At 41.8% G+C, this 13,342-nt stretch overlaps 1 protein-coding gene across 1 annotated transcript; it reads right to left on the bottom strand.

Annotated features, from left to right (window-relative positions):
* Positions 1-1,994: 1,994 nt before the first annotated feature.
* Positions 1,995-13,006, bottom strand: TLR4 (toll like receptor 4). The gene is given in 3 exon segments (NM_174198.6): positions 1,995-4,981; positions 7,730-7,896; positions 12,444-13,006. Coding segments are annotated over 3 exon segments (2,526 nt in total). The 5' UTR covers positions 12,537-13,006; the 3' UTR covers positions 1,995-2,715.
* Positions 13,007-13,342: the final 336 nt, after the last annotated feature.

Here is a 13,342-nt window from a genome sequence, read left to right as displayed (position 1 = left end):
CCTGGAGGTGTACACCCCTAGAAAGTGCTGTTTGTATTGAACAAGTACTATTTTTAATATAAGAGTTTTGCAAAGTAATAGTCTACCCTCTTTTTATATTTGAATTAACTGGACTCTCAGGGAAGTAAATCTAAGGTCTAGAAGGTGAGTGGGGACTGGGAGTTTTGGCTTTCTCCAAAGCTATGCTATCCCAAACAACAGAGGCAGTCTCTTTGGAGTCAGGACAGGGAACCACCATGCTAAAGTTTACTCTAAGTGTTTTTTTTTTTTTCCTCTTCTGTTCTTCATCAAGATTTTCTAGTTCCAGCTAACTACACTTGTCCACATATAGTATTTTTTTTTAATCTCCCTCATTCCCTTTATGGAAAGAAAGTTATTATAAATAAATCACTCAGTATATATATATATAATGTATGTATGCATATGTATTTACCTAATGATTCATGGTTTCAGTGAAAAACCCTTGACTACTGTCAACCACAAAGAGAAGTTCAGGAGTTTCACTTCCTGTTTTGTGAGCTTAAAGCATGAAGCAGTGGAAAGTAAGCTGCCCAGTGTCGGCTGAAAGCCCAGTTCAGGCCCTGCCACTTTACTCTGTGGCCTAATAAATATACTTCCTTGAACTTCTGGTTTTACACCAGTAAAATGGTGAAACTACTTCTTTATCTGCTACCCCACTTGCATCATAAGAAATTCAAATGTGGTTATAATTGTGCAAATATATCCTAAGATATAGGATATTATACAAATTTGAGACATTAGTATTAATTTTTCTTTTCTTTCTATTCCACCCTTCATCTCTCTTTAATCCAGAGAATTTAAATGGCTGGAAAGAACCTGTCCTAAGACTAAATTTCCTCTTTCTTTCCCTTATGTTTCTGTCATATCATTTCTTTCCTTTCTTGCCTACTTCACCTGAAGTTTTCACAATTCAAAGTAGGGAGAGAGGAATGGTAGGAATAAGGCCAGTGACAGACTTGTATGCAGGAAATATTCCACTTGGGTTTTGATTTTCCTCCTTGGAGTCATATATGTGCTTGAAGTAATACACAGATACAAAATGCACACTTAAATATGAACATACACACTTACATATAGCCTAGACACACATAAAAACCCACGCCTTCAAGCATACTGAGAATCTAACACAGACATCTGTATATGAGAAATCACATGCCAGCACCAGAGTGAGGACCTAAGTCAAACAGCTGAGACATCAACATCAGTACAAATACTCCCCTTACAATGTAATCACACTTTCTTCCACGCAGATATGATCACACAAACATGAACAGGAACACGTAGAGGCATGTGGTCAAACACATGTGCCCACTTTCACTGGCACATGAGACCTATACACACACTCAGGCATGCTCAGCAACTTCAACCGTGCTCCGACCAAAATACCCTCTGGAACACTCAGTCACAAACACATTCCTCATGTGGCCATATATTTCAGTTTTGACAACTGTATTTTCCACACGTCCTCTTTGCCCTTTCTTTGCACCACGCTGATGAAGCTGGATGAGTGTGCTTTTCTAAGAATTCACCTTAACATGACCCACAGTAACCTCGGGGACATTATTTTCTCAAAAATGACATCAGCTCTTTCCTAAATATGGTCATGGAGAGACACCCAACAGGAAAGAACAAGGCAGGCTCCCCACCTCAAACCATTTCAAAATACCTTGAAAAATTCAATCGTCTATCAAATAAAACCCACTTGCTGCACAAGAAAAATTTTGCTGCAATTCTCATTATGTGGTCACCCCAGCTCTATCAGCCCACATGTTTCTGGGGTCATTGAGAAAAACTGACCTCCAAAGGTCACCCCACCTCTTACCCTGCCTCTAACCTGAATTTCTCATTATGAGGCCAGGAAGTTGGACCTATTTCCCTCTATTACCATAAGTGCCACTTTCAACCAAATCATTTTGATACTGCCTTCAGGACAGTCATAACGTACTAGGTAGTAACTTCAGAATGACATCAAGTGACAAAATGATAGACTGTATTTTACATATTTCCTCAAAAGATAGTAGTTAAATATGGATATGTCCAGCATGTCTCTAAGAGTTTTATTTATGGTATGGGTTGATAGAGAAGACGTGGAAAATGAGAACTGGATTTATAAAGACAAAAATATATCAGGACCTAATAGTTAATAAATAGAACATGCTAAAGGATAACCAGGACATTTGTGAATTGACATAAAGTGGAGGGGAATCTGAATCAGGAGTCTTCTGGGTCAGAAAGTAGAATTTAAACTGTATCCAATAGAAAAAGGAAAAGTGAGCCAAGACCTAGATCAATCAAAACGACCAAAAACACCTTGTTTTAACATGGCTAAAACATATAACCTGAGGCGGTTTCTACTCGAAGGACTCAGGAGAAGAAGTCTGTCCTTTTTTACTCTCACAGAGGCCCAGTCTCTTAGCTCTAATTCAGTTTGATGGGGTAAGAGTTTAGTTGACTTTCCCTGCCCTGGACTCCTTAGCTGAGTTGGTTGAAACATCCCCCGGGAAGTTCTGTATTTTAGCACAGTATTTATTCCCTCTACACTGTAAGCTCCACGAGGCTGGCAGTCCTATAGGGCTCGCGTACCACTGAATCACCAGTCTTTAGCACAATGCTTGGTACATGGCGGCATTTACTTGTTAACTGAACACGCCCTGCATCCATCTGGGAAAGAAGCACATCAGGGGATTCTCCTCCTCAGGTGGAGGTTGTCGCTTCTTGCGGGTTGGTTTCTGCATCTGCTGTTCCTTCTGGACTCTGGGGTTTACCAGCCAGCAAGGCTTTTCTGAGTCTTCTCCAGAAGACATGCCGCCCCAGGACACTGTCCTCCCACTCCAGGTAGGTGTTCCTGCTCAGAAGGCGATAGAGCTCCACCTGCTGCCGCAGGAGAGACTTCTCCAGCTTCTGCAGGACGATGAAGATGATGCCAGCACGGCTGCTCAGAAACTGCCAGGTCTGGGCAATCTCATACTCGAAGATACACCATCGGCTCTGGATGAAGTGCTGGGACACCACGACAATAACCTTACGGCTTTTGTGGAAACCCTCCTGGATGATATTGGCGGCGATGGCCACCCCAGGAATAAAGTCCCTGTAGTGAAGGCAGAGCTGAAAGGGGGGCACGCCCTCCTCCAAGTTCTTTACCAGTTCATTCCGCACCCAGTCTTCATCCTGGCTCGAGTAGATGACAAAGGCATCATAGGTGCTCTCGCCCCTGCCATACTTTTTGCAGCCAGCAAGAAGCATCAGGTGGAAATAGAACTTGTAGACTAGGACCCCTACCACAGACACCAGGAGCACAGTGACCACCGACACACTGATGATCGTCTTGCTCAGCTGACAAGTGGCGTTCCTGAAACTAAGCACTGGCATGTCCTCCATATCTAAAGGCTCTGCACACATCATTTGCTCAGCTCCCACCAAGAGCTGCCTCTGGTCCTTGACCCACTGCAGGAAACTCTGATGTTCACAAACACAAGCAAATGCATTCTGAGTAAGATTTAGCCAAGTGAGGCTCCTTGGCAAATTCTGTAGTTCTTGCTCCTTAGAGGCCATGATACGGTTGAAACTGCAGTCTAGGATCCGGAGCGAGTGGAGTGGTTCATAAAGAAATGTATCCAGTGACAAGAGTTTGTTGTGACTCATATTCAGCACCTGAAGGCTAGAGAGGGAGTGAAATGCTGTCTGGGCTACCTGTTCCAGTTGACACTTAGAGAGGTCCAAGACGGTTAAGTTAGTCAGTTCTGTGAAGATGTCAGGGAGCAAGTTGTTCTGAAAAGAGTTGCCTGCCATTTTCAAGGTTTGCAGACTGACTAAGCCAGTAAAGATGCCATGGAAGACAATGCGGATGTTGGTATAAGAAATATCAAGGTAGCGGAGGTTTCTGAGTGATAGGAATGCTGAAAAAGCATTGATCTGTTTCAGAGTGGAATGCTGAAAATCCAGGTGTTCTAGTTGCTCTAAGCCCATGAAGTTTGAACCTAAGGTAATGACATCATTGAAGCTCAGATCTAAATGCTTCAGGTTGGTTGTCCCAAAATCAGTGTGAGAACAGCAACCCTTGAAACTCAAGTGATTTCTTTTGAGATCTAGATACTGAAGGCTTGGTAGCTGAAACTCAGTAAAAGTGCTTATATCTTTGTTGTCTGTGAAAACAAACTTTTTGAGAGAACTGAGCTTCAATGCAGGAAACTTGTCAAAGTCACAGTTAATAATTTCTAAGTGTTGCCATCTAAAATCTTTAAGAAGGGCTTGTAGACTTCCTAAAGATATACTCAACAGAGAAATCACAGAAACATTTGCCAAACAATTAAATAAGTCTGTATCGTCCCCTGAGAATTTGTCCAAGTACGCTATCCGGAATTGTTCAATGGTCAGGTTGCACAGTCCCTCCAGGAAAGATCTGTCAAATCTTTGCAACTTCCTTTCATTTTTAAATTCTCCCAAAACCAGCCGGTTGGTTTTTAAACCAGCCAGACCTTGAATACAGGTTTTCATGACATGTGAACTGTTAAAATTACTTCGCAGAGTCAATCCATTGAGCTTAATTTCTTTAAAGGTACCTGGTTCAATAAAGTCTAAAGGGTTCAAGGACAAATCTAAAGAGAGGTTGAGTAGGGGCATTTGATGTAGAACTTTCACATCTTCATAATAAATATTTTGGATTTTGTTGTTAGAAAGATCCAAGTGCTCCAGGTTGGGCAGGTTAGAAAAATATTCAGGTAACTTGAAGGAATGGATAAAATTGTGAGCCACATTAAGCTCTTTCAAGTTTTTGAGATGTCCAATGGGGAAGTCATTTAGAGAGACTAGGTTTGTCTCCACGGCCACCAGCTTCTGTAAACTTGATAGCCCAGAAAAGGCTCCCCAGGCTAAACTCTGGATAGGGTTTCCCGTCAGTATCAAGGTGGAGAGGTGGTTTAGGCCCTGAAATGTGTCGTCTTCAATAATCTTAATTTCACATCTACAAGAAAAAGAGATACAGATTATATAATATTTCTGCTGAATAGGAAACCAAAATGAAATATCAACCCAGTCATCTAGGTCTCCACACAGATATAACAATGCTATATAATGGTGCATAAGCAAAAATATCCAGCAAGGCAGATGAAACAAAGAAGTCCGGCAAATTTGGTACTGTCACACTAGCCCATGACAATCTTTTGTATCACACGAGGCACACATGCTAAGCAGAGGCAGTCCATCCAACAGAGGAAAATCAGTTAAAGATGAATGACTGGGGCCCCTGAAGACTGAACCTCAGATCAACTTTAGCCATTTCCTGAAACACATAATTGTGATTATATATCCAACTGGTAAGTTGAGATAGATAGTTGTTAATTGCTAGGCATGATAAATGACCACTGAATGCCAATTTCAAAGATATAGAAATTATACCTAAATGTCACAGATATCCTTACTATTCAAGAAAAATTCCCCATGTAATAAGGGGACTCAAAGAGAAAGAATGTGCCTGCCAATGCAGGAGAGCTGGGTTTAATCCCTGGGTCAGAAAGAGCCCCTGCAGAAGGAAGTACCAAACCACTCCAGTTTTCTTGCCTGGGAAATCCCATGGATGGAGGAGCCTGCCAGTCCGTGGGGTCATAAAAACTTGCACATGACTTAGTGACCAAACAACAACAATATCACTTTAGAGAAGCAGAGGATGAAGGTGAAGGGAACATACAACTTGGAAGCAGGATGTGGATATGAATCTCTGGCCTGTTGTCAACAAGCCATGTGAATATATACTTAAACTCTCAAAGCCTCTGTTTGCTCATCTACAAAAAGAAAAAAAAAAAATGTATCAGTAGATTTCCATAGGGACAAAAGGCTGGCTGGTCTATCACGAAAACATCCATTGAAAATAAGTAGAGTTATTGACGGTACCTGAAGACACTGTGAAGTGAGGTGAAAAGGCAGAGCGTCTATTGCACCATAATCTGTCCTTATCTTGATCTAGCATCTCCTCCTACTAACCAGGAGAGGGAACTAGCCTCTCTCTAGGAACATATTTAAAGCTTCTGAGGGCAGTTCCTTGGGTACATGGTGGGTCGAAGATCAATTTTAAGGGACGCTGATGAGAAACCATTTTTCTTTAAAATTAAAGAATATTGGTCTGGCTACCTCAATTTGGTACAGTTCTTGACAAAATTCTTACTCAGAAAACTGAAATTTAGAAATGAATGGAATGCTATAATAGTATTTTATACTTATAAGGTCTACTTTGCAAGGTTTTTAATATATATAACATGTTACTCTCAGTATCACAGTTAACCCTGTGGTGTAAGGTTCATCATTTATGTGTCACAGACATGAAACTGAGACTCAGGTCAAATGTAGAGACAAGCCTCCAGCCACATGGCAGTAAATGTTGGAGGAGGACTCAGCTCAAGTATTCTGACTTCCATGGGGCTCCATGTCACTGCCTTCAAAATGCTTGGTTCCTACCTTTGTTGTAGTTTATCAATATCCAAGTTAGAGTATAAAACATCAGATGATCACTCTTCTACAGAAATATCTACTATCTTCGTATCCTTTATTAAGAGTTTCTATAATAAAATGTCACATATGTTTCTCCACTTTTCACAAACTCTTATAGAGATTATAGTCTATTATGCATTACTTTTCTAAATAAGGTCCCTAATGATGTAAATATTTTAGGAACAAGACTCAGTTCTCCCCAAAATGATGATAATAACTTCGCCTGTTCTAATGAATGATACACTTCGTTGTATCAGAAAAGAAAATACTAGTCACTGTTCATTCTTACAGCAGATGTTTTCCTTTGATCATGCATCTTTCTCTTTCTTGTATCTTCTTAATTCCCTATCCTGTACCTCACTTTCAATATTCTAGACATTATCTGAATCCAACTCCATTCAAGAACTCTGTCTTAATTACTCACTGCATATGTATGTTAGTCACTCATTCATGTCCAGCTCTTTGCGACCCCATGGATTATGGCCCACCAGGCTCCTCTGATCAGGGGGATTCTCCAGGCAAGAATACTGGAGTGGGTTGCCCCGCCCCCCCATAGGGAATATTCCCAAGCAAGGGATTGAACCCAGGTCTCCTGCATTGCAGGTGGATTCTGTGCCCACTGAGCCATCAGGGAAGCCCAGTGGCTCTCTGCATAGAAGTCTCCTTTTCTGTACAACACAATGTATTTTCTCTAGTTTTCAAATAACTTGTCACCTACTCTTATATATTATTATCTTTATCTCAGGTTCAAAATCCAAAATCAGAATCAAGTAACATGTATTGAATGCCTACTATATGCCCAGCACCATGCTCAGGTTTAACATATTAATTCTTTTAAGTGGATATGCCCTCCTGAATAGCTAGGGTTGTGTGTTACATACCAACATATTCTTGTTTCCTAGCAGAGTGAACAACATATAGCAGCAAGTAGTTAATAAATTTTTGCTGATGAAAGAATTTGAGTCAGTTTACTCCCCTGACTTAAGAGAAAATCAGAGATAGAATTTTCCTTAGAAACTGTCTCATCCAACTGCTTTCACAAATAAAAAAGCTGAGACCTGAAGAAGGGAGATAGCTTGCCCAAAGTTATGTAATAAGTAAGATGTCTGTTGAGTGAATAATTAAGTGAATGAAAAGGAGACCTCATGAATCAGGCTTTCTGACTTGAGAATGAAATGACAATACCATGAACATTTCTCCTTGTACAGTGGTAGAACTCATGCATTACCTGGATAAATCCAGCACTTGCAGTTCTGGGAAGCTGGAGAAGTTATGGCTGCCTAAATGTCTCAGGTAGTTAAAGCTCAGGTCCAGCATCTTGGTTGATATGGGGATGTTGTCGGGGATTTTGTAGAGATTCAGCTCCATGCACTGGTAACTAATGTTAGGAACAACCTGAAATGATTAGATATTAGATGCGGTGTCTTCCTGCATGCACCTTAGCAGACTTCCAAGCAACTCTCCTCTCCTAGACTACAGCCTTGGAGGCTACTGGGACGAGCAAAGAGACCAGTCAACCTTCTTTCAAACATCCATCCATCCAATCATAAGTCACCTGATCATCTGTTCATCCATCCACTTATCCCTTCATTTATCCACTCACTTCATTCTTATAAAAGGTCTTACTCTAGATTAGAAAAGGAAAAGCACCTACCCGATGTTTAACCTCTACTCTCTCAATGGCAGCATTCAGCAAGAAGCAATGGAGTCTCGTGGTGAAGATCTGAAGCACTAGAGTCCAAAAGCCCTAGATATCACCCTAGCTCTTCCCTGTGATTTGCAGGAAGGCATTGTGTTGTTGCTATTGTTTTTCTAAATATACCTCTCATGTATACACGTTTAAAGAGACTTCCAGTCAAGTCTTCTGCACTTCCTTGGTCATAGCCCAATTTTTGCCAATTTTACTCTTCCCTTGGATCACTCATAGCTCAGTTGGTTAAGAATCAGCCTGCAATGCAGGAGACCCCAGTTCAATTCCTGGGTCAGGAAGGTCCGCTGGAGAAGGGATAGGCTACCCACTTCAGTATTCTTGGGCTTCCCTTGTGGCTCAGCTGGTAAAGAACCTGCCTGCAACGCGGGAGACCTGGGTTCGATCCCTGGATTGGGAAGATCCCCTGGAGAAGGGAAAGGCTACCAACTCCAGTATTCTGGCCTGGAGAATTCTGGGTCACAAAGAATTGGACACAACTGAACAAATTTCACTTTCACTTGGATCACTGACCTTTGAGCAGATGAGGTAGAAATGAGGACAAATATTTGACGTGTACAGACTCCGGTGGTGGAACCTAACACTTGATACTGCCTTGGTTCCTAAGCTGATATCTATCACATATTCCCAAATTCTTTGTAAGCCTTGTTCTCCAACTTCCCATTTAGTTTCCTTATTCTCTGATTCTTCAACAAAATTCTCTGCTTAAGCCAGCTAATTTTGGTTTTCAGTTTAAAACGCATAGAATCTGTTAAAAGGATTAATGAGATAAGGTTTTTAAAGAGATTATCTCAAAGCCTATTACAGTGTAAGTGATCAATACATTGTTAACATGTATTATTATTGGCTATTATTAATTCTCCACTGTATGAGGCTTAGGTCTTATATGTTACATACTTGAATTTAATCTGCAAATAAACCTTTTAAAGAATAAGAATTCAGCAAGATGAAGTAATATGTGTAAAGTCTCACAGGCCACAGTGCAGCTCTTTACTTTATTCGCTTGATCCTGAAATGTTATTCCTCAGAGCATCTGCACAGCCCATACTGTCTAATAGGGAGTGGGGCCAGGGTCATCCCTTAGCTCCTTTTATTCTCCTTCAGGGGAGACATCACTATCTAACATGATGCCTTCTGTGTGATTGTCACATACGTACTGCTTGTTTCCCTCTCTAGATTGTAAACTTTGAGAATCTAGCTCTCTGTTATGTCTCCAGCACTCAGAAAGATGCCCAGAAAATGGTTAGTGCTCAATAAATATTTGTTGAACAAATGAATGGATAACTGATTCCATGGAGGTTTATTCAAATCCCAACTGAAGACATTTGCTATCAAGTGCTGTGGTTACCACAAAGACCAATGTGATATGGCTCCAGACTCCCATCAGCTCCCCATCTAGAGTAAGGGTTATGGTAGGACAACTCATTCCTGAAAAGGGTCTTAAACCAGGCTTGGAAAATGTTCCCTTTGGTTCAGAAAAGGTAGATATCAATCCTGGATTCTGAGACTATAGATTGTATAGAAGGCTTCCAAGAAAAGGAAAATTTCAAGGCAAATCTGGAAGGATAAGTGAGATTTGGATATGTGGAAAGAGGAAGAAGGAGGGAAGAGTGTGAGTACCGAGAGGTGGAAAACTAGCTCCACTTAGATGGAGTGTGGCAGGGGTATGAAACCTAATCAGATGGGGAGCCAGAGCCAGGTCGGGGGGGCCCTATACTCTGTCCTACGGCGATACTTGTGAGTCGTTTAACATCTACAAATTGAGCAACCACATGCGCTAGGCACTGGGACACAGTGACAAGTAAAACCAGCAATGATCTTGCCCTTTTACAAATACCATGTCAACATAAAGACAAATAATGAGCAATAAATATATGTATTCACACACTATATGTATTTTATATATGCATATGTATGGCTTCCCTGGTGGCTCAGTTCATAAAGAAACCGCCTGTACTGCATGAGATCCAGGTTCGATCTCTGGCTGGGAGAGATCCGTTGGAGAAGGAAATGGCAAGTCCCTCCAATATTCTTGCCTGGAAAATCCCATAGATAGAGACAGGGGACTGCAGTTTATGGGGTTGCAAAGAGTCGGACACAACTGAGTGCACACACACACACTCACACGTGTGTGTATACACACACACACACACACACAGTGGTGTACTATGAGAAAAAAGTAAAGCAGCAGGACTTCCCTGGGGGTCCCGTGACTGGACTTTGTGTTCCCAATGCAAGGGGCCTGGATTCAACCCCTGGTCAGAGAACTAGATCCCAGGTATTGCAATTAAGAGTTTGCAAACCACAACTAAAAAATCCTGAATGCCACAAATAAGACCCAGTGCAGCCAAATAAACAAATAAATATTTTTTAAACGAATAAAAATAAGTAGCATAGGACATTAAAGGCAAATACAGGGAGTGAGGAGCTTTATATGAGGCAAGCAAGCAAGCCTTCCCAGAGGAGGTAACATTTAAGTAGAAATTTGAATGAAGTGAGGGACTAAGCTATGAACATATCTAGGGCTGTATTGTCCAATTGGGTAACCACAAGCCACACACAGCTATTGAACATGAGAAATGTGGATAGTTTAATATAATAAATGTAAAAGAAATGGTATAATATGTGCTAAAACTCAAGGACATAGTACCAAAAAGAAAAAAAACATAAAATATCTTAATTGTCTAGTATATATTGCATTTTGAAATAGTATTTTTAATAAACAAAGTCAAATAAAAATACTACTAAAATTAAATTCACGTACTTTTAATTTATTTAATATGGCTACTAGAACATAGTTTAAAACATCGTTTTAAATTTAGCTAGTTAAAATTATGTTAATGTGGTTAAATAAAAATTTAGTTGAATTTAGTTAAATGTATTATTTAAATTTAAATAACTTCATGTGACCCATTGAACAGCACTCATCTAGGGGGAAAGGCATTCATTCTAGCTAGAGGAAATCGCAAGTGCAAAGGGCACCATGGTAGGAAAAGGTCCCTGACAGTGATGGAGAATTATTAAAAGCTCTAAAGGACAGTAATATCTTAGAGTTGAATCTCGAAAAACAACAACAAACAAACAGCAGATGAATATGAGCAGATTAGATTAAAGGAAGCAGGCTGTGGGGTCAGGAGACTGGTCACTGTCCAAGGATCAAGGCCAGGGGAACTGGGGATCTGCCCTAGGGTACACTGAGGTGATGGACAGAGGGAACAAGTTTTGGAAAATGAGAGCATCTGGGGCATGGGAAAGGGGAGGAGGCAGGAGAAGCTGTGATTTTATCCCGCGATGACCATAATTGGAGGATCTATATGCACTGATTGAACAGCAGGAGAGACATAGAGAGGAGGACAGTGAGCCGTGTGTGGGCAGGGAGTGGCGGGGACAGGGGACTTGAGATGACACGATTTCCCCCATGTCCTCACTGTCCGGGCTCTGACTATGCTTTTCTTGAGTTTCTGCCACACCCTAAACCCCAGGACATTTCTGTGGCTGTTTGCTGCTGCCGTGGGTTTCCAAAGCAATAGTCAAGTCCATGCAGGAGGAAAAAACAGGAGACCCTTTCTGAATGAGATTACAAACCAGCTGGCTGGTGTTTCGCAAAGAAAGCATTGCATTAGCTGACATTTTGCATCTTTCCCTGTCTCCTGTTCTTCTCTATTACTCTGTCTCGGTCTTTATCTCTCTGTCTCTCCTTTTCTTTGCCAACTCTTTTTCTTTTCATTTTTTGGACAGAACTAGACTAGATTTAGAAATCCAAAATCTACATAGAAAGTTCTTTCTATTAAGAGACAAAAAACAAACAAACAAACGAATCTTCCTGATACTGAAAGGGGCAAAGCAACAGCTCGAAACAGTGTACAAACCACAGCGGAAAGGAATGACAGGAAGCAGGCTTCTTAAAACTTTCTATTAAAGTCTATGGTTCTTTTATTGATGTAGAAACTAGTCTCAGAGAGGTTTAAGGACTTCTTCAAAGTCACATAGCCCAGATGTGGAACAATAGGGATTCTAAGCACGTGGCCTAAAGTTCCCATGTAATTCCTAAGTGGGGCACATGCCTCGGGCTGCCTGTTAATGCCCTGTAACCATGAATCATTTGATTCCTGCGGTTTCTTACTTTAAAGTAATTTGATCTGTTTGCAAATGAACCTAACCAGGGCCCAGCACAGGGAAACTGAGCAGAGAGCAGTTTTTCAGAAGCAAGGCCAAGCTCAGGGAAGCCACGTACCTGTACGCAAGGGTCCCAACTCTCGGTTCTCAGGCAGGAGAGGATGGCCGTGGCTGGGATCAGAGCCGCAGCCAGGCGGGCACGCGCCATCATCCTGGCATTTTCTGTGACCAGAAGTGGCTCTGTGAAAGCATGACCCTCTGTCTGTGCCGGCCAGGGCAGCCTCCGAGGCACTGTAGTGTCGTCTCTCCCCGGCTTGGTGCCCCAGGGCACTGCCCCTATTCAAAGCAGTGCTGGGTTACGGGAGGAGAGGAAGTGAGAGGGGCAGCCTTAGCTTTCTGGACTTTCGTTTCTCTGATATTTATCTCCTCTGCCACCCGAGGGGAAGTTAGAGGAAGAAGAAGAAAACGTCTGCAGACCAGGGGCTGAAGTAACAACAAGAGGAAGCTGGCTTTTATCCCAGGAAGTCATCTGACCTCAGGGTTAGTGAATTTAGGAAAGCAATCAGACTGGTCAAACAGCCTGTGTGACTACCCAGGAACTGTGGCTTTCTGCTTTCGTTTTGTAGTGGAAACTTACTGTTAAATGTTCATTTCCTATGTTCCAGCCATAACAAAATACCCTGGACTAGGTGACTTAAACATTCATTTTCTCACGAAGTTCTGGAGGCTAGACGTCTGTGCTCAAGGGATCAGCAGGCTTAATTTTTCATGCTGTCCCCTTGGCTTATAGATGGCTGTCTTCTCCCTGTGCCTTCACGTCATCTTCTCTCTGCATGTGCTGGGTCTTAATTTCCTTTTCTTATAAGCACACAAGTCATAATGGGTTAGAGCCACCCTAATCTATAACCTCATGATCTCAGTTCAGTTCAGTCGCTTAATCGTGTCTGACCCTTTGCGACCCCATGGACTGCGGCACACCAGGCCTCCCTGTCCATCACCAACTCCCGGAGTCTACCC

This window comes from Bos taurus, chromosome 8 (assembly GCF_002263795.3).
Source record: "Bos taurus isolate L1 Dominette 01449 registration number 42190680 breed Hereford chromosome 8, ARS-UCD2.0, whole genome shotgun sequence".
Lineage (NCBI taxonomy): Eukaryota > Metazoa > Chordata > Mammalia > Artiodactyla > Bovidae > Bos > Bos taurus.
The sequence above is the reverse complement of the archived record's forward strand: the minus strand, read 5'-3'. Positions and strand labels throughout refer to the sequence as shown.